The 19,860-nt window shown below is 38.9% G+C and overlaps 2 protein-coding genes across 2 annotated transcripts in view; one reads left to right on the forward strand and one right to left on the reverse strand.

Annotated features, from left to right (window-relative positions):
- LOC149925488 (calmodulin-like) overlaps nucleotides 1–8,574 on the reverse strand; it is a 30,725-nt gene extending 22,151 nt beyond the window's left edge. The window contains exon 1 of the mRNA XM_090159832.1: nucleotides 8,446–8,574. Within this exon, the coding sequence (XP_090015958.1) occupies nucleotides 8,446–8,529 (84 nt within the window). The 5' untranslated portion in view covers nucleotides 8,530–8,574. The remainder of the gene's footprint in view (nucleotides 1–8,445) is intronic.
- A 4,134-nt stretch (nucleotides 8,575–12,708) lies between these two features.
- Nucleotides 12,709–19,484, forward strand: LOC149925489 (troponin C). The gene is made up of 5 exons (XM_090159989.1): nucleotides 12,709–12,864; nucleotides 12,977–13,007; nucleotides 17,621–17,764; nucleotides 17,867–18,118; nucleotides 19,455–19,484. The coding sequence occupies exons 1-5, from the start codon at nucleotides 12,862–12,864 to the stop codon at nucleotides 19,481–19,483; spliced, it is 459 nt and encodes a 152-aa protein (XP_090016115.1). The 5' UTR covers nucleotides 12,709–12,861; the 3' UTR covers nucleotide 19,484.
- Nucleotides 19,485–19,860: the final 376 nt, after the last annotated feature.

Consider the following 19,860-nt stretch of genomic DNA (forward strand, 5'->3'; position numbering starts at 1 on the left):
GAATTTACACGTGCCCTGAAGGTGTTTTTAAATGTTCAATTACACGAAAATCAGTTCGTGTAATTTCACACGTGATCTCCGCGTGTTTTAAAGGTTTTTAACTCACGATGGTTTTTTATGTTAATTTACACGTGCCCTGAAGGTGTATTTACATGTTCAATTACACGAAAATCAGTTCGTGTAATTTCACACGTGATCACCGCGTGTTTTAAAGGTTTTTAACTCACGATGGTTTTTTGATGTTAATTTACACGTGCCCTGAAGGTGTATTTACATGTTCAATTACACGAAAATCAGTTCGTGTAATTTCACACGTGATCACCGCGTGTTTTAAAGGTTTTTTAACTCACGATGGTTTTTTGATGTTAATTTACACGTGCCCTGAAGGTGTTTTTTTAATGTTAAATTAATAAAATGTCGCTCTTGTCCTTGACGGAATCTAAAGACGGATTCTCTATCGCGCATGACCCACCGACGGCGCTGCTATTTTTCGTCCCTCGCCTCATATCCTTCTAACATATAGGATCCTTGGTTCAACGGCTCCCGAGATAGATTTTGAATGACCTTGAGGACATGGTTCAAGGTCATTGAGTATTGTATCATCTACTGACCTCCGCGCGTGCTATACGATCTGAATATATATCAAATTCCTAGAAAAAATAGCTTTCCAATTATTAGCCCCGGATCATTTTTCAGGGAACACCCTGTATAACCTTTTGGTATAATCCATTGTTAAGTGACTTATCATCACTGAAACGACATGATCCCGTAACACTAAGTATATATAATACAGCGAAGTTTCTCTCCCTTTTCCGAAAGGCGAATGATTTATAATACATATTTGGTAAGTAAAGAATAATAGGCTATGACGGGACAAGCACAGGCGGAGGAAGGAAAAGTAGACACGCGAGGTCGATCAATTATATCTTGGAAAGAAAGTCCGCAAAGGCTTAAGGAGAAGGAACACGTGAAATATCAGAAAATTGATTTCATCGATCGAATTGAGGATCATCTCCGCGGAAGAGCTCAATCATGGGAGGCAATTTTGGGAAATTCGGCCATCCATTTCGGGCCGGGGTCGGAGATAAGGAACGTCCCTAATAGAGGAGGCTCGCTTTAAAACGCGCCTTCGCCAAGACGCCACCGCGGCTTTTAAAGAAATGTCTTTCGGAACCTAGCTGCCCTTTTACCCTTTAACCTTCGACCCGGGAAGACATCAGTTTATAGACTCGCGTAAAACCATCAATAACGAGTTAAAATTCGCGCCGCGGAAAGAAATCGCTAGAACGCAACCGACGGGACAGTTCACGGGCAATTTAGATTTTCCTTTTCAACGGAACCGAATGGAAGAAGTTGGTAGTGGCGTATTCAGTTTAGGTTAGGAAAAACTTATTAAAATTCCTAGTAGAATCATCTACCTGGCGAATTAAACTCAATATATTTTGAGGGAACGTGTTGAATCAGTAAACAATAGTTATTTTTATAAAATAACGTGACCTTCTTGTTTCAATGTGACTCTTACGTCATAGTCTTTACAAGTTTACGAGCGCGCGCTACAATCGCTAAAGGAATATAGGTTTTTAAAACGCGCCTGTGCGAAGTACATACTAATAAAGCTGTGTGTTGTTATGTAAAAGCAACATATCTTATTTTTTTAGTTTTTATTATTTTTTTATTGAAACCAATATTAAGGGACAGAATCCGTTTGACACTGTCAACCTACTTAGAAATGCTTACACTATAGCCATTAGCCACAAACATTTTCATTTTGTACAAAACAAAGCTACCTAATTTTATCTCTACTTAGACGTAGTTCGCCTTTTTAAATGTCATAATTGTTTTCGTTACCCCTCAAACTCAAATGTTTACCTTTACCCACCTCCCCCTCAAATTCAAATGTCTACCTTTACCCACCCCTCCATCTCAAATTCAAATATCTACCTTTACCTACCTCCCCCTCAAACTCAAATATCTACCTTTACTTACCTCCCCCTCAAACTCAAATTTCTACCTTTACCCACCTCCCCCTCAAACTCAAATGTCTACCTTTACCCACCTCCCCCTCAAACTCAAATGTCTACCTTTACCCACCTCCCCCTCAAACTCAAATGTCTGCCTTTACCCACCCCTCCCCCTCAAACTCAAATGTCTACCTTTACCCACATCCCCCTCAAATTCAAATGTCTACCTTTATCCACCCTCCGCCTCAAATTCAAATATCTACCTTTACCTACCTCCCCCTCAAACTCAAATGTCTACCTTTACCCACCTCCCCCTCAAACTCAAATGTCTACCTTTATCCACCTCCCCCTCAAACTCAAATGTCTACCTTTATCCACCTCTCCCTCAAACTCAAATATCTACCTTTATCCACCTCCCCCTCATACTCAAATGTCTACCTTTACCCACTTCTCCCCCTCAAATTCAAATATCTACCTTTACCTACCTCCCCCTCAAACTGAAATGTCTACCTTTACCCACCCCCCCCCCTCAAACTCAAATGTCTACCTTACCCACTTCTCCCCCTTAAATTCAGATATCTACCTTTACCTACCTCCCCCTCAAACTGAAATGTCTACCTTTACCCACCCCTCCCCCTCAAATTCAAATGTCTACCTTTACCCACCCCCCCTCAAACTCAAATGTCTACCTTACCCACTTCTCCCCCTTAAATTCAAATATCTACCTTTACCTACCTCCCCCTCAAACTCAAATGTCTACCTTTACCCACCCCTCCCCCTCAAATTCAAATGTCTACCTTACCCACTTCTCCCCCTCAAACTCAAATGTCTACCTTTATCCACCTCCCCCTCAAACTCAAATGTCTACCTTTAGCCACCCCTCCCCCACAAACTCAAATGTCTACCTTTACCCACCCCTCCCTCTCAAATTCAAAGTCTACCTTTACCCACCCCTCCCCCACAAACTCAAATGTCTACCTTTACCCACCCCCCCTCAAACTCAAATGTCTACCTTACCCACTTCTCCCCCTTAAATTCAAATATCTACCTTTACCTACCTCCCCCTCAAACTCAAATGTCTACCTTTACCCACCCCTCCCCCTCAAATTCAAATGTCTACCTTACCCACTTCTCCCCCTCAAACTCAAATGTCTACCTTTATCCACCTCCCCCTCAAACTCAAATGTCTACCTTTAGCCACCCCTCCCCCACAAACTCAAATGTCTACCTTTACCCACCCCTCCCTCTCAAATTCAAAGTCTACCTTTACCCACCCCTCCCCCACAAACTCAAATGTCTACCTTTACCCACCCCCCCTCAAACTCAAATGTCTACCTTACCCACTTCTCCCCCTTAAATTCAAATATCTACCTTTACCTACCTCCCCCTCAAACTCAAATGTCTACCTTTACCCACCCCTCCCCCTCAAATTCAAATGTCTACCTTACCCACTTCTCCCCCTCAAACTCAAATGTCTACCTTTATCCACCTCCCCCTCAAACTCAAATGTCTACCTTTAGCCACCCCTCCCCCACAAACTCAAATGTCTACCTTTACCCACCCCTCCCTCTCAAATTCAAAGTCTACCTTTACCCACCCCTCCCCCACAAACTCAAATGTCTACCTTTACCCACCCCCCCTCAAACTCAAATGTCTACCTTACCCACTTCTCCCCCTTAAATTCAAATATCTACCTTTACCTACCTCCCCCTCAAACTCAAATGTCTACCTTTACCCACCCCTCCCCCTCAAATTCAAATGTCTACCTTACCCACTTCTCCCCCTCAAACTCAAATGTCTACCTTTATCCACCTCCCCCTCAAACTCAAATGTCTACCTTTAGCCACCCCTCCCCCACAAACTCAAATGTCTACCTTTACCCACCCCTCCCTCTCAAATTCAAAGTCTACCTTTACCCACCCCTCCCCCACAAACTCAAATGTCTACCTTTACCCACCCCCCCTCAAACTCAAATGTCTACCTTACCCACTTCTCCCCCTTAAATTCAAATATCTACCTTTACCTACCTCCCCCTCAAACTCAAATGTCTACCTTTACCCACCCCTCCCCCTCAAATTCAAATGTCTACCTTACCCACTTCTCCCCCTCAAACTCAAATGTCTACCTTTATCCACCTCCCCCTCAAACTCAAATGTCTACCTTTAGCCACCCCTCCCCCACAAACTCAAATGTCTACCTTTACCCACCCCTCCCTCTCAAATTCAAAGTCTACCTTTACCCACCAATTCAATTACGTACACACTGGTTTTTGGTTATCCGGGGCCCGTTTTCATGGCGAGTTTCTATCAAATTTATTGGTCAAAACCGACTTAAACTGGGCTTTGAGGTCTGGCGTTTACCTGACTAAAGTAATTTCGGAGATCCAAAACGGAATTATCTAAAATATTTCTTGGTTTGAGTGTACGGGATTTTGACGAGTGTCCGAATCCTCGATAGTGACTCCACACGCAAGAGAATATTTGGCGTTTGGGAGTTCACAGAAAGGGAATACTTTTATCTTGATACTTTTACCTAAGATAACCGAACAATTGTCTACCTTGTTTAGGCTTTCGTGCGTGCTTGAATAAATCTAGTTTTCGACTCGATATAGACGCATTCACATATTGCCTACAGGGAAATATGCAAAAAGGGGCGAAATCCACCCGAGGTACCTACCTATTTAATAATGTTTGAGGTAGATGGCGACACTGTAAAGTTTCTGAAAAATAAACTTTTTTAAAATGTTATTTATTAATTACTAAATTATAATACTTTAAATTCTTATTAAAAATATATAATTTTTGTAATTTAAATTAACAATTAATTTTAACAGTAGTTAACACTCTCCGACATAGATGGCACTATAATACAATTTTAAACTATCCAATCAGGGAAGATAATTTTGTATTTTAAATCTCGACAAAACCGTTCTCCACTAAAAACTGAAAACTAACAAATAACGCCATCACCACATTACCTCGGATTAATTTTACCCCTTTAAAGTGGTCTCTGCCCCTTAAAAATTGTAAATCGATCTATATACGGCTCCGAGATAAATCTATTCTTGTTTTGGTTCTCCGAAACCTTCTCCCGTTACGTCACTGATAAACTTCACTCCTTTTTGCTATAATTTTTATTTGGTTCAATAAAGAGTTTACAATGAAGTTCTTGGAATAGTTTTTGATAAAAGAGGGGCGCTACAAAACCTTTGATTTTACAGATAGTGCTAAATATTAAACAAGATGTCAAGGACATTTGAGTACGCACAATCCTTCCACCGATGTGTGAAGTGTAGCTTGCATATTTAAATTTTGAACTAATGTTCAATCACCCGTGTACATGAGCTAGCTTAATAAGAGCACTATAACAATTATCCTAATATAAATTTCGGGCACTTGCTGTTTCTTGCCGTGTACAAACGCTGATTTAGTACCCTAGTGTAGTGTAGCCACAACATTTATCTAAAAAGCATTTAAAAAACTCAATATTTACTTAATTGACACTATGTTATGTTATAAACAGTTTTTAGTTAAATATTTATTTGAGATCAAAGAATTATTAATCCTGTTCTTTTTGCAATGTCTGAAATTAACACATCAATTTTTGTGATTTAGGAAAATTAACACGTTGATTTTGTAATGTCTGAAAATTTACACATTGAATTTTGCGATCCCTGAAAATTAACACATTGAATTTTGCGATCCCTGAAAATTAACACATTGAATTTTTACGATCCCTGAAAATTTAACACGCTGATTTTTTGTAATATCTGAAAATTAGCACGCTGATTTTTTGTAATATCTGAAAATTAGCACGCTAATTTTTTGTGATATCTGATCTCTAAAAAATAACAGTTTTTCTCACGACTTTCAACGCGCGTTCATTACCAAACAAAAATTAAACGGTCTGCTTAGATATTTATCAGTAAATTGTAAATTAATTATTTCATAATTAATTAATTATTAAACAAAACAACTCGCCAGATTTTTAAATTGTTCGGACACTTGAACAAAGTTTAAATTTCGAAAAACTTAAACTGTACTGCGAATTAAAAGTGTTTTTGTGTTGATTTCTTCCAGTTTTTAAGCTAATTTAAAAAAAAATCGCTCCTGATTTTAGGATTTTAAAAATTATTTCAAGATTTCAAAAACGAATTTCTTTCTGTTTAAGTGAATGGAATTGGAGGGAATATTCGACCTTACGAAAAATTTGAATAAAAATAAACGTAAAATCGAAGAGCGCCTCGCCGAATAGCGTCCAAAATTCCCGAGAGGAAGCGAACATCGCGAGGATTTTAGACGCTAGTAAATCACGGATTCATTTCAACCAGGAATCCATAACGCTACTTGGAATGAGTATCTCCCCATATCCCCTGTGGTATTTTGTGGCGGAACATTGTGGGAGGGGCTAAAAACGCTTATACCGCTTTAAATGACGTCAAATTCAGTGACAAACAAAGGCTTATAAGCTCCGCCTACTATGTTCCGCCACAACGGCGGGGAATCGAAACCGTTATTCATTCCAAGTAGCGTTATGGATTCCTGTTTCAACTTTTAACACTTTTTATCTCGGCCAGAAATAGAACATCAGGACGGCCTCCTTCGGAAAACCTTTCATCGAAAGGAAAACGCCGCGTAGGTTTACACGGTTAGTTGGTCAACGTCGTTCCTTTCACGCGACGAGCTAGAACTCAAAGACTGCTACAAGCGGATATTATATATATTTTCCTTCACAATAACGCTTTTAGCTATAGCGGCCTAGAACGGAAACTGGCTGAACGGAAAAGGAAAAAAAGACTAGAATCAAGAAATCGTGAAACATCGTTTTTCTCGTATATCGCATGGGTTCGAGTTCAATAAATAGAAAAATAGAGTTCAGGAAAACAAAGACTAAAAAAATGATCTACTTTTTCTTTTTTTTTGTCAGCTTTAACGCCGAATTGGAATGTGTTGTCGAAATTTGGAAAATACCAAATGGAATTTCCACGCCAAGTTCTTTGGAGATTAGTAATCTGGAATTCAATGTGTATAAAAATGAGATTCGATAGGCGGGCTTAAGCCACCTCTCGAAAACGTGACCGTGGGAGCGTAGATTGTACAGGCTATAACTACGTCTACACTCAGCTACAAGTTTGCCCTGAAAAAAGTGGCTTAATCTGTAGAATATGGCTGACCAATAAACAAATAGTTACGAAATTAAATCACCCAATAATCCTAAAGAATACCCTATACCTAATATCTACTCATTTGATACCCGCATACCGAAACCACCCTAGATATTAGATTATGGAAATATAAAAAAATTATAACTATAATATAACCAGTGACTGATTATACTACCACGCGGGCTCTTGTGAGTTTGGCTTAGCCTTGTAGCGTGGCCCCTACCTTTTGGCCCTAGGTTTAAGCCTACTCAGATTATTATTGGTTAATCAGTTCCTGAATATATCAACAATACCACTAATATTATTCGCTTGTACCTAGTCGCCTCCGTTTGATTTTTCAAAATAAGTTTAATACAAAAATAATAAGAGCCGAAAGACATAATATATTTCATAAAAGTAATCAGCTAGGCTAATACCTAAGGCACCACTTTAGGCCTAATTCCTCGACCACCTTTAAGCTATTAATTCAGGTGCAGCCGGGTTACAATGCGTAGGAGGGTGGTGGCAAGCCCTTTATGATACGCTAGCCAACAGCTCCCTATAATAACTATTATCGTTAACCTCGATAAGCTATTATGTAAAGGGAAATCGAATAGCTAGGAGGAAAACCCCTTAAGCCAGTGAGGAGATAGCTTGCAAAATCTACCCACAAGGAGGGGTTCCGAGTTCTTACCCACTCCCACAAGCTATAGGTTCGAACCCAGCTCCTCTTGCTGTGAGATGAAAGTGCGAAACACACCGCCACTCCACTATTTGCTTTAATAAATGTGGTTTATAAATAAATAAGTATCCTTAGGCAGTGTAATGTTAACATTTTAAATTAGTGGGGGGTTTTCGGGAAATTAGAGAGATTAAACTCCCACCATAAAACGCGTGGACGATGTCAATTAATTTATTAAAAGACAGAATCATCGTGACTTTGAAATGATAATATACCTATAAGTTGGGTATCAAAACAACGATATAGCTAAAATAAACTATTAGTAGTTAGTTCGTTCTTAATCTCTTTAATATACAGTTAAAGCCCACGGAAGCAAGAAACGAGATACACCGTTGGTCTAAAGATAACATTGAACAAATACGTTGAAGAGGTACAAAAGACCAACAACGTTTGGGGAAACTAAAATATATTTATTCATTAATTAATTCAATTGAACCGGTACTTCGGCCAATAGGCCTTCAAGTCTCCCCACGCGTTTTGTATCGCGGGCTTAGTTTATATATAGACATAACCTTCCAATAACGTATTTATCAGGCTTGAAAGTGCCAACACGGCCACTGAACGCGGCAAAAAAAGGAAAGTAATTATAACAGACTCACTTGTAGTCGGAGGTCATTTTCGCCCAGAATAGTTTTGCGTTCGGCGTGTTGTCCGGTACTCTGCTGACCACGCGGCTGCAGCATGCTGCTACGCGCACTCGCAAACTTCGGCCTCGTTGGCTGGACACTAACGCGCCTTCCCTTCCATAAACGGAATTTTGCTAAAATGCGACAAAATCTTGCCGATTGCAGTCTTTAGCTCTCCTCCCGGCTGCACCGCCGTTCGATATTACGCCGACGACGATTCGACGAGCTCCATCTGGGGGCGAATTCTCGCAACGCGAAAAAGACGTTAAACGTGGTCGGGTTATTAAAATTGACTTCTGGAACTTGGCCAATAACGAGGTGACCGTCGAAACCAAACTGGACAACGGGCTTTCGCCTTAATTCTATTATAAATTGGAACCCCGAATTTTAGTATAAATCTAGGTATTAAATAGGCTTACATAATCAAGGTGGCTTTAGCGAAGAGATAAATTTATGTTTACAAAGATTAGAGTTATTAAGTTTGAGGGAACGGGACTCGTAAGTAGGCGCTTTTATCAGTGGATAGATAACGGCAGCGGAACGCCGCCTCGTCGAAATATTTTATAGTATTAAGCTTTAATTTTGAACTCGAATAAACATGGAAAAGCGTTAAATATTAATAGATATCATTTCTATCGCGGTTAACGCGCCCAAAACGAATAAAAATGAATGGGGATTTAGTTAAATTTATTTTCCAATAATCTTCATTTAGTCAAGATGAGTTCTAAACAAAGAAATACTAGTTATAAAATTATTCGTATTGCAGTGGCGTAGCCAGAAATCCTTCGAGGGAGGGGTTCAAACTGCATAATATACCTGAGAGGTGTCGAGAAGGGGGTGAAATTTTAGTACAGCCAAAGGGACGGCCAAGGAAATCCTGCCCTTGTCTACGCCACTGTCGTATTGTGAATCAATTATTTTTAAAATCCCGCATTTTGTTAATAACGCCTAAAATGAAACGGTTAATAATTTTTTTTTAATTTGAACAAATCGAAAAGGTATAAAAGTATATCAATAAACGGGGCAAAAAAGCTAAATTTTGAAAAATTACAAAACGTTAAACAAAACTTGGACCAAATAGGTCTTCGAGTATTAATAAAAATTAAAATTAGCCAGAATTTGCAACAGTAGACGAGTTTCGCCCTGTTTGTAGCTCATCAGTGTAGGATATCTGGCTTGCGACCATAGATATAATAAACGTACATAAAGGTCTAGATAAAATATTTCAAAGGGAGTGAATACGGAGGTGACAGCTAGCAGAAACGCGTAATTTCTGCAGGCTATCCTTATAAGGCGCTATCTATCGGTAAGAAAGCTCGTGATATCGTCGCGAGAGCCATTGTCTCCTGCTTAAAAATTATACTAAAAGTCACCAACAGATGGTGTCTAAAGACTACGGCCTGCGGAAAGGTCAAGCACTTAGTACTAAAATGCTATGAGAGCTCGCTCTGCTAAGTGTCAATTTCGTATTTTATGTTAGGCTTAGACGCCCCGAAATTTATCTAGACCTTTATATACATTTCTTATATCTATGCTTGCGACTAACAAACCGAAATAAAAAGCTAACCCTAACATTTAAAAATTAATTATTAATTATTTCGATTACTACTCGAAGGCCTATTTGTTCCAAGTTTCGTTTAACGTTTTGTAAATTTATCTAGGTTTTAGCTTTTTTCCTTATTTATTAATGGACTCTTATACCTTTTCGCGTTTTTCAAATTTTATTGAATGAAAGTTCATCAGTGGTTCGTATTAACTTCTATAATTAAAAAATTAAAATTTTTATATTTTTAATAAACAGTTTAAGAATTACATAATGCGTAAACTCCTAAGAGCTAATTAAAACAAATCTACGTTTTGTTAGGCTTAAGAAAAGTACTACTTAAATGGGTAGATTTAGGGACTTCTATACGTAATTAATATACATTTAAAAGAATTCCAAATTTGGTATTTTTTGGTCTATTATTGGTCTACAAACGCCTGTAGAAGTGCAGTACACGCGGTACACTAGTGTTCAGGGAGAAGACGACATTTCACGTGATTTTTTTCCCCTCACTCAAATTGGAGTTTGAGTCAAAGAGAAGGTAGGCCGGAAGAAGACACAATTAAATAGCAATTAGAAACTTTGTTAATTAAAACCGGAAAGAAACTTGTTGGGGTGGGGGGTCGTCTTTCTTCGAGTGGACCATAATTAAAGCTGCCCGTTCCAGTCCTAATTAGCCCAAGGCGCTGATTTGCGCTGTCCGAGAGCTCATTAAGACCGTGGATGCTCTCGTCGATAAATTTTTCCGTATCGGCGATCGGACAAACTTCGAATCCCGCCCACGCACACACCAAATTCAATCTACAAATCGCCGAAATGATATTAAGACGAATTAACGAAGCGAAATAAATTGTATTTATCGATGATAAAAGGTTGCTACTCAATTGGTTTTTATTGACAAAGTTAAAACCATAGTGACCGTAATAAACTCCTCTAACGATAATGTTTTTAATGAGATTTTGATTCGCTAAAGACCATATAAATCATTACGTGGATAAGGATAGTCAAATATCCGTGACCAGTTACTAGTCTTTGGATTAATTTTGCCATATAAAGATGCTTGATAAATTTCCGTTGATATCCTTTTTCGACTGATTAGCCTAGGTCTAAAATGTTGAAAATTAAAACGCTTCTAAAGATGCTTGATAAATTTCCGTTGATATCCTTTTTCGACTGATTAGCCAAGGCCTAAAATGTTGAAAATTGAAACGCTTCTGAAGATGCTGGATAAATTTCCGTTGATATCCTTTTTCGACTGATTAGCCAAGGCCTAAAATGTTGAAAATTGAAACGCTTCTAAAAATGCTGGATAAATTTCCGTTGATATCCTTTTTCGACTGATTAGCCAAGGCCTAAAATGTTGAAAATTGAAACGCTTCTAAAGATGCTTGATAAATTTCCGTTGATATCCCTTTTCGACTGACTAGCCAATGCCTAAACGTTGAAAATTGAAACGTTTCTGAAGACCCTTGATAACTTTCCGTTGATATCCCTTTTCGACTTATTAGCCAAGACCTAAGCGTTGAAAATTGAAACGTTTCTGAAGACCCTTGATAACTTTCCGTTGATATCCCTTTTCAACTGACTAGCCAAGGCCTAAAAGTTGAAAATTGAAACGCATCTAAATTGAAAAAATAACGCTTACTTTGGAATGATATTGACGAATCATCGAATCGGAGCGTAAAATTGACTTTTATAAACACTCGATTTGGTGTGTGAGACCTCTGAACGCGTTTTGGCTCGCATTTATCAAACTACTAAAAGACGGTAGTGACGAGTTTCCTGTTCCGAAAATTCCGATGACGCAATCGCTCTGGCGAAAAGATGGTCAGTAACCGATATCTTTTCGCGTCTATAATATTACTTATGTTAAGTATTGATAAAGAAAACATTTATTTGAATTCGGAGAAACGTTTGTCGATAAGAAAAACACTTTTATCCTGGAAAAGTTGCTGTAGGTATGGCTGATCAACGGCCTACTTCGATATTGCTCCATAGTTGGCGCAATCTCGCAACGTAGCGGAAGATTCGCGTAAAAAAAACGCCAAAAGAATGATAACTTTTTCCTATGATGGCCAACTTTTGGGAATGGTAAGATCCGCCTTAATTTAAGGGCGCCATCTGGACGAATTCTCTCGATTTAGAAAGAGTATAAGGTATTTAGGTTTAGCGTGTGAATCTTCGGATTGCGAGACAGTCTCATCTTAAAATAAACCGGAAACAGTTAGGCCTTTCTTCGTACATCCCAGCTTCGCGCGCGCACCCGAGAGAAAGACTTCCTATACTCGTGCCTAAAGTGGCTCGGCAACAAACGCTAAAGTTGCGAAAGAAAGTAAAGCCAATCCCAACAGTGACAAACGAGTACATCCTTAATGTACATCAGAGTCAACCCAACGACCGAACATCCTCGCTAAAGGTATACTTCAGCCCAGTACGGAAAGCCGTTTGGAAGTTCAATTTTGGCGTATCTGGCCTAAAATAATTTCTATCCGGGAACATGTTTGCGTCACGAGAGTCACGTGACGACCCCCCGTTCCCAAAATGGAGCGTAAGGATAGACGAGAGGGGGGCCAGCTTCGGTGGTGCATTTTTTGAACTTTCCTCAAGTCGTACCTCTTCTCTTTTTTTTCTTTGGGATGTTGCTGGCGGCGTAGAGAAATATACAGAGGCGCAAAAAAAGAATCCCCCCACACCATCCCGCCAAATAGTCAAAGTGGATCTTCCCAAATTTCCCCCTCTGCTTGGATCCTAGTCTTCTCGGGGCCCGTCTCTGAATAGGTGTTCCTCCGGATTCTCAACTTTTTCACTCCAGTTTAGGCTCGAACGGTTGACACCGAAAGGACAGAATGGTTCGTTCAATTTTACGTTTTTATTAAAAACAATAAATTCCCAATATTTAATATTTGGATTAGCTATTTTTTTAAACGTTTACCGAGTTCTAAAAATGTGTTTTTTGAACAGGCTGACGATCTGACAAAAGAACAAGTCGCTAGTAAGTCGAAAATAACCAAATTATATCTATATCTAATATATATTTTTATTAAGAATTGCGAGATTTAATCGTATTAATATTAATAACATGCCCATAAATTCTGTTTCTACATTTTTAAAATACCTTTATTACGCTTTGAAATAGCTTTAAAAGGCAAACTACAAAAGCGTATATTTCGAACCATACATCCATTGTCAAAAAAAAAAATCTTTTATCCGAGAACCGACTATTGAATATTTGATTCGGTTTACTAAGAAGTGATCTGGTCCTCCTTTAGGGCTCCAAACCTCTTCCTAGATGAGAAAATAGCAACGCCAAAATCGATATCAACATCGTGTTTTACCTAAAAATAATTCCGAGGATGGTTATGGGAATAAACCGCCCATAAAGTGCTTTTCAAAAATGGATTAAATTATTTGTGGTTTTTCCCCCTCCGAAAACACGCTGTGTGGTTTGAGGAAATTAAATTAATTATCGAATTAAAATTTAATTTAAAGGCTCGTAAAATCAGATATTGTACCAGAATAGAAAATATGTGCTCAACTAGGGGGGTAAGCAAATGGGGTCTGGCCCAAATTGGCCCCCTATTTTGAAGTAGGCTGCCCTATTTAAGGGGCCAGTTAAAAAGGCAAAATATCTAAAACTACATTGAAGTACCGAATTAAACTTCACTTTCTGAAAAAATATAATTTAAAATATTTAAAAAAAATGGCTCATAGCACTCTTAGGCCTTAGCGCGTAACCGAGGCTACAAACTCAATTTTAATTATCCGTCGCGCTCTTAAATATTTGCTAATAATTTTAACCAACATTTAACAAAATCATTAAATATTATATTTAGCTCTTCACTGTACCAGAAACTTAAAATGAAATTATATTAAATTAAATTTAAACCCACTTTGTTTTTTTGAGTGTAGGACATGAATTTGGATTAACACGTAATTGTAATTGGGAGGTATTTATTTAAACGCGATTAACAAGGCAAAAGATAATTTAAAGGCGCTATCTTCAGAGATAAAGCATCTACCTATTTAAGACGTAATTCAATTAAAACTGGCGTCGTAGTGCCGCGGGTCATTACGTCTACTAATTACGCCGACAACTGCGCGAATATTAAAACGCTAATGATTTTAAGGAGGTTCTAGGATACATTTTGGCCGAAATATCCGTCACGTTCGAAGGCAGGACGATAGGGGGAAGCTTAAATATTATGACGTCACGTGATAACTATACCTATATAGACAATAACGTTATTTACGGGTGGGTAAAAATATAAGCTAACTTAATTTACGACAAAAACCAACGGGACCTCGTTCTATAATAAGTAAGGTTAGCCGGCCATGGATGAGGTCTTATTAGGCACTCTGAAAAGGTTCGGATGCGCCACTACACTTTCTATTTTTGAAAATTCACCGCCGAGGAGTGGAATTGCACCCCTTCTTCCCCCCCTCCGTGTTTACGCCAATAGTTGCAGGCAGACGTCGCCCCGGTCGCCCCGAACCTCTTCACCGTCTCTCGAATCTAAAATAAAATAGTCTGCGAGGCCGGGAAGCTGGCTAGATAGCTGCTATATTGGAGAGCATCCGACGGACTCCAAATTTGGCTTCCTCCGCCTCAAATTACCGCACTCTCTCGAAACGGCGAACGGGACGCCACCTATATTGCGCGCCATGCACTTACTCGATCGGTTAAAGTTATTAGTTCTTTCCCCCTGCTTTTCTTTTAAACGCCATTACTTCCTGAAAAGTTCTTTTATCGTTCGCCCTCCCCCGAGTGACATCATTCAGTTTTTAACGGATTTCTTCCCAGCCGTTAGATTGCCGTTGATAATAAAATGCCGCTGAAAATATATTAAAAGACGCGTACCCTCCTAACTCGTTAGAAAGAGCTCACAATTTCGAGTGGGTTTAAGTCGCTCGGTTATTGTTTTTGAGATCCGAACTGTTTATTGACGCTGTGGGGGATCAAATTCGGCATATTGCTCTTTGCCCGACGAGGCGAGGGATTAGCCCAAATGTGGGCTTTTCCCCCGAACACCCGCGTCACGCGACTCGGACGTATTTACGGGGGTTTGGCCTATTTCACAAATTTCATTTTCCACCTAATTTTGTATGTCTCTCGATTACTTTATACCTTAACAGATTTAGCAAATTTAACCATTAAAACAAAGTATATTAGGTAATTATTAGTCTGAATTGCACTCTTTTTTAAAATTGTGTACCAAATTTCGATATTGCCAAGTATATTATCAATTTAGGAATCAAAATAACTATAGCTAGCTTTCACGTGACGTCATCGCCTCTAATAGCGTAACGGCATTGTGACGTCACGGGATTCAATAATTATACCGAAATAAGCGTCAGTTTTCGTTATGAAAGCGTTTTAATTTTCATTAGGGCTTGGCATCAATAAAAAAGCTAGCTAAGGAAATTCCTCGATATTGTTGCTTGGCAGTTACACACAGCGCCATGTTCTTTTGATGCGTATTCGTGAGCAACGAAATCAGGTCGATAATTGTTTTAGGTATCAGCGTCTCGATTCAAATCGTTGTGTATTTCAAAACCAATGTAATTTTGAAATATAGAATGTTTCTAGAAAATGGTCCGCCATTATGACCTAATTCATTGCTAAACTTTTGTATATACCGTTGGTAAAGGTAATTGCTTTCCACTTTTGAGGCAATAAAACAGCGCTTAGTGCTTCCGAATATTTATCAAAGGCTTATTTAATATGCAAATATAAAATGAATATACTCAGTAGCACTTTCTCAGGATGAGGTACCAGTTTGTTTTAGCGACTTCGGAGGACGGTACCGGTTTGCTTGGAGACTTCGGACGATGCTTCCATTTCTCTTCGCGAGCTAGTATATCTCAATGCGGATAGTGTTAAAATTTAAAAGGGCTTATTTAAAATTCCATTTGAAAGCGCCCGTGGACTCCCCACTACTAACTTTATAGTCAAAACACTGCGCCCGACCGAATTTAATCTTCGTCGTGAACATTAAATTTCATTAAGAGCTGGGCGCTTACGGACACCGAAACAAAATAGAATGCCCTTAATTGAAAATAATGTAGCACTTATCCAATTTTTTACGCTTAAAGATAGAGTCCCTTTTTAGATTATAGCTTGCTTTCCCGTGACTAATCTCATTATCCTAGCCCTGGCCGCCATCTTGACCAAATTGATATAAACGTCACTTAGGGCTACTCTTTTAAAAAATGATGTCATCTGTAAGTTAGTTCAATAAAAACACGCGAAACTCGCGAATGACCGTATTAATTTACGTTTACCACTATTGGAGTTTCGATAGACTTAAGTCAAGTATAATGATATACATTTTTAAGATGGCACCACTAACGACGTAAGTACTATGGGGCTTAAGCTATTTCCACCAATGGGAAAGCTGGTTAAAGGTTATTGGCCTTTGCCCTTCTTTTCTATTGGGCAATGAAAAAGCGTGAACCTTCACCGGTTTTCATATTGGTGGAAATAGCTTAACCTATGGATAACTCCCCTAGTACCTAGTGGCGCCATCTAATCGGTGGCTGCTCTTAGAAATTTATCTCACTGATTAATATTACCAGAAGTATAGTATACACCTTTTAGAGATAAATATCCATTTATGCTATAAAAATAAACATGTAAATTAAAATTTATGGGCCGTAACTAGTCAATTTGTCTAGTAAAAAATTTCCCTAAATATTAATAAATAATGGCAAACATGGCGTCATGGACTCTATTATATCTAAAGTCCATGATGGCGTATCATAAATTCATCATTCATCAATCCCATTTTATTTCAAAAAATCACATCATGTAACTCAAGTGGTAATTAACTCCTATTTTAATTCTGACGAGTAAAGCAAAATGTTGGCTGTCCTTCTTGTTTTATAACCCCCTTTTTACCCCCACTTAGTGACTACTAAAATAAATTAAGATAGGAGGCTCAGGAGTCAGGCTGACTACTAAAAAATTATCCTTATGTCCAACCCTGGTCTCAATGTAGTCATTCTTGAAAGTACTTTTTTTTGGCAATCGTTTATGGAAAAAATCACCGGGAAGGTATTTGTTTCTACGAAATAACATTAGCATTAGCAGTCAGACTTGGAAATAGTGATATTTTTAACGGGGGACCTTCGGGCTCCCGACCCCTTTAAGTTTATTTTTATTGAGGGCCAGTGGCCCAGTGGAGGTGAAATGGGGGAAAACATTTTAAATTAGGGCGAGAAAAAACAAGAATAAGAATTGGTTACCTTACTTACGTAAACATTTATTGACTTTAAAACGATAACTTTTAAAGTTAGATTTCGCACTCGACTAGGGTAGGAAAACCGCGTTTCAGCCTAGGCGTAAAACCAAATTTTTCATAAATTTCCGTTAAATTTTTAAGAAATATTTTGATTTAATTTGGGGCCCCAGGTGGCCCGCAACCCCAATTCGAATGATTTATTTTAAGGGCCCCTGATTTTTGAAAGAGCCATTGGCCCCAGGACTCCCGCTATTTCCAAGTCTGATTAGCAGTATAGATACGGTTTGGTTCTGATTTGACGCGTTTTTCCCCTGGTTCCGCGGCAATTGGTTTAATCTCTCGTTTCTGTCTCTTTCGCGTGCAGTGTTGAGAAAGGCTTTCGACATGTTCGATCGCGAAAAGAAGGGCATCATCGGCACCAACATGGTGGGCACCATTCTGAGGACCCTGGGACAGACATTCGAGGAAAGCGATCTGAAGGAGTTAATAGAGGAAATCGATCAAGACGGTAAGGGACCGTCGTCATTCCAAAGAGAATCGAACCGGATAAATATCGAGGTGGTTCTAGGTGTCATATTTTAATCGAACCTTTCGTTTGTCGTTGTGGCAGGGAGCGGTGAGCTGGAATTCGACGAGTTCTTGGCTCTAACGGCCCGATTCTTGGTTGAGGAGGACGCGGAAGCCATGCAAGAAGAGTTGAGGGAAGCCTTCAGGTTATACGACAAGGAGGGCAACGGTTACATCAACGTCTCTGACCTTCGCGACATCTTGAGGGCGCTCGACGACAAACTGACGGAGGACGAGTTGGACGAAATGATCGCCGAAATTGATACTGACGGCAGTGGTACCGTCGATTTCGACGGTAAGTCACCTTACACCCTGATACCGCTAATTACCGGACTGGAATCGTCATCAGCAATTGCGTGGCTGCCAGCGACGCTCCTACCGAGAGAATCGCAAAACATTTCCACCCAAATACCAAACACGTTCGATAAAAAAAAATTATTTCATTACGTAATAAAAATTAAGCTTTTTAGGTTTAGGCGATTTTTAGATATGTTTTCCAGTATTCGGTTATTACATTTGAATTAATTAACACAGGCTGTTTCAAAAGGTGATGCAAAAATTTGAAGGAGTTGTAGGGGGTGAGTTGAGAAGTATGCCTGTTTTCCCCCATTTTCCTACAATGAGTTAAAAGAACTTCAAAGTGTGGCCTACTAGCCCCTGGAAGTAGGCTGCAACAAGCGCAAAACCAAGCAGCAGGAAAATGCGAACATTAAGGTGTGATAGGTGAAAAAGGTCTTTATAAACAAATCGAGGTAACCAACGTAAAAAAATAAACTTAAACAGTATTTAAAGTCCCTGCTGCTTGGTTTTGCGCTTGTTGCAGCCTACTTCCAGGGGCTAGTAGGTCACACTTTGAAGCTCTCTGGCGCTCTTTTAACTCCTTAAATTTTTTGCATAACCTTTTAAAAACACACTGTATACGTTTAAACATATTATCGCATTACTATAAAAATTTTCAAATGGATATAATACGGTTACGTGTAATGCTTCATTCCTCTTTAACAAACGAGTGGAAATCTTACTAATAGCGGCCGCTATGGCGCTATAGGCCACGCTGTCGTTAAAGAGCCAAGTGCTCAATCAGCGTTGCCAGATATACGATATAGTACGCTACTTTGGATAATTCGGCTTAACTGTACGATCATGTACGATAATTTTATTGTTAAACAGGTTATAACTGCAGCTTTTAATATTAGTTTTTTTGTCAAGATTCTTTCAGCGTTATTTAAAATTTGGATTTCTCTTAAATATAGCTTGGCCAAAGGTAAACGTCCAATAGGCCTTTCTATAAAGTAACATTGGCCTTCTTGTTCTGATGTCACGGCTGACGTAGTGATGACGTTTCACGAAATGCCCTGGACATAAGAGTAAATTCAACCCAGTTTTTAAGTATAAACTGAACTGAACTTCTACTTATTTCGTGACGAAGTAGCTACATAAAAACGAGTTCAGCAAGCGTACCTTATTTTATAGAAAGGCCTATTGATAATTATCTGCCTCAGGACGTTAATTTAATTTTTTAAGAAGCTGGCAACGCTGCGCATAATCTAAATCCCAGTCCAGTAATTTACATGTCCAAACTCCTGCGTAGTTTTCACTCTCATGATGTACAATCGTCAATATCTTTGCAGAGTTCATGGAGATGATGACTGGTGATTAAACGCAAAAAACTTTCCATCTGCGCACCATCTTGTTGGTTGTAAAACTATATATTTGGGATCATTTATTTTAGCTGCGGTGAGGTTGATTACGTGTTCCCAACCACAACAACAACAACAACAACGACGACTCATTTTTTGGAGAATAAAACATTAAAAAAAAATCATTTTAAAAAAACTGTTGATTTGAAAACACTCGCTTTAACCGGTAAATTTTCTCTCACCGAAACCACGACTCTCTAAGCGTCAATTACATCCTGATTTGGAAAAGAACCCGAATAGGTTATATTTTTTGGTTTTCCTCGATGTCGTCCGTGACACCAATTATTTATCTGTCTTCTCTATCTTAAGAAATCTAATTAAATATTTGACTTATTAT

The sequence above is a fragment of the Leiobunum rupestre genome, chromosome 10, assembly GCF_980474605.1.
Source record: "Leiobunum rupestre chromosome 10, qqLeiRupe1.1.hap1, whole genome shotgun sequence".
NCBI lineage: Eukaryota > Metazoa > Arthropoda > Arachnida > Opiliones > Sclerosomatidae > Leiobunum > Leiobunum rupestre.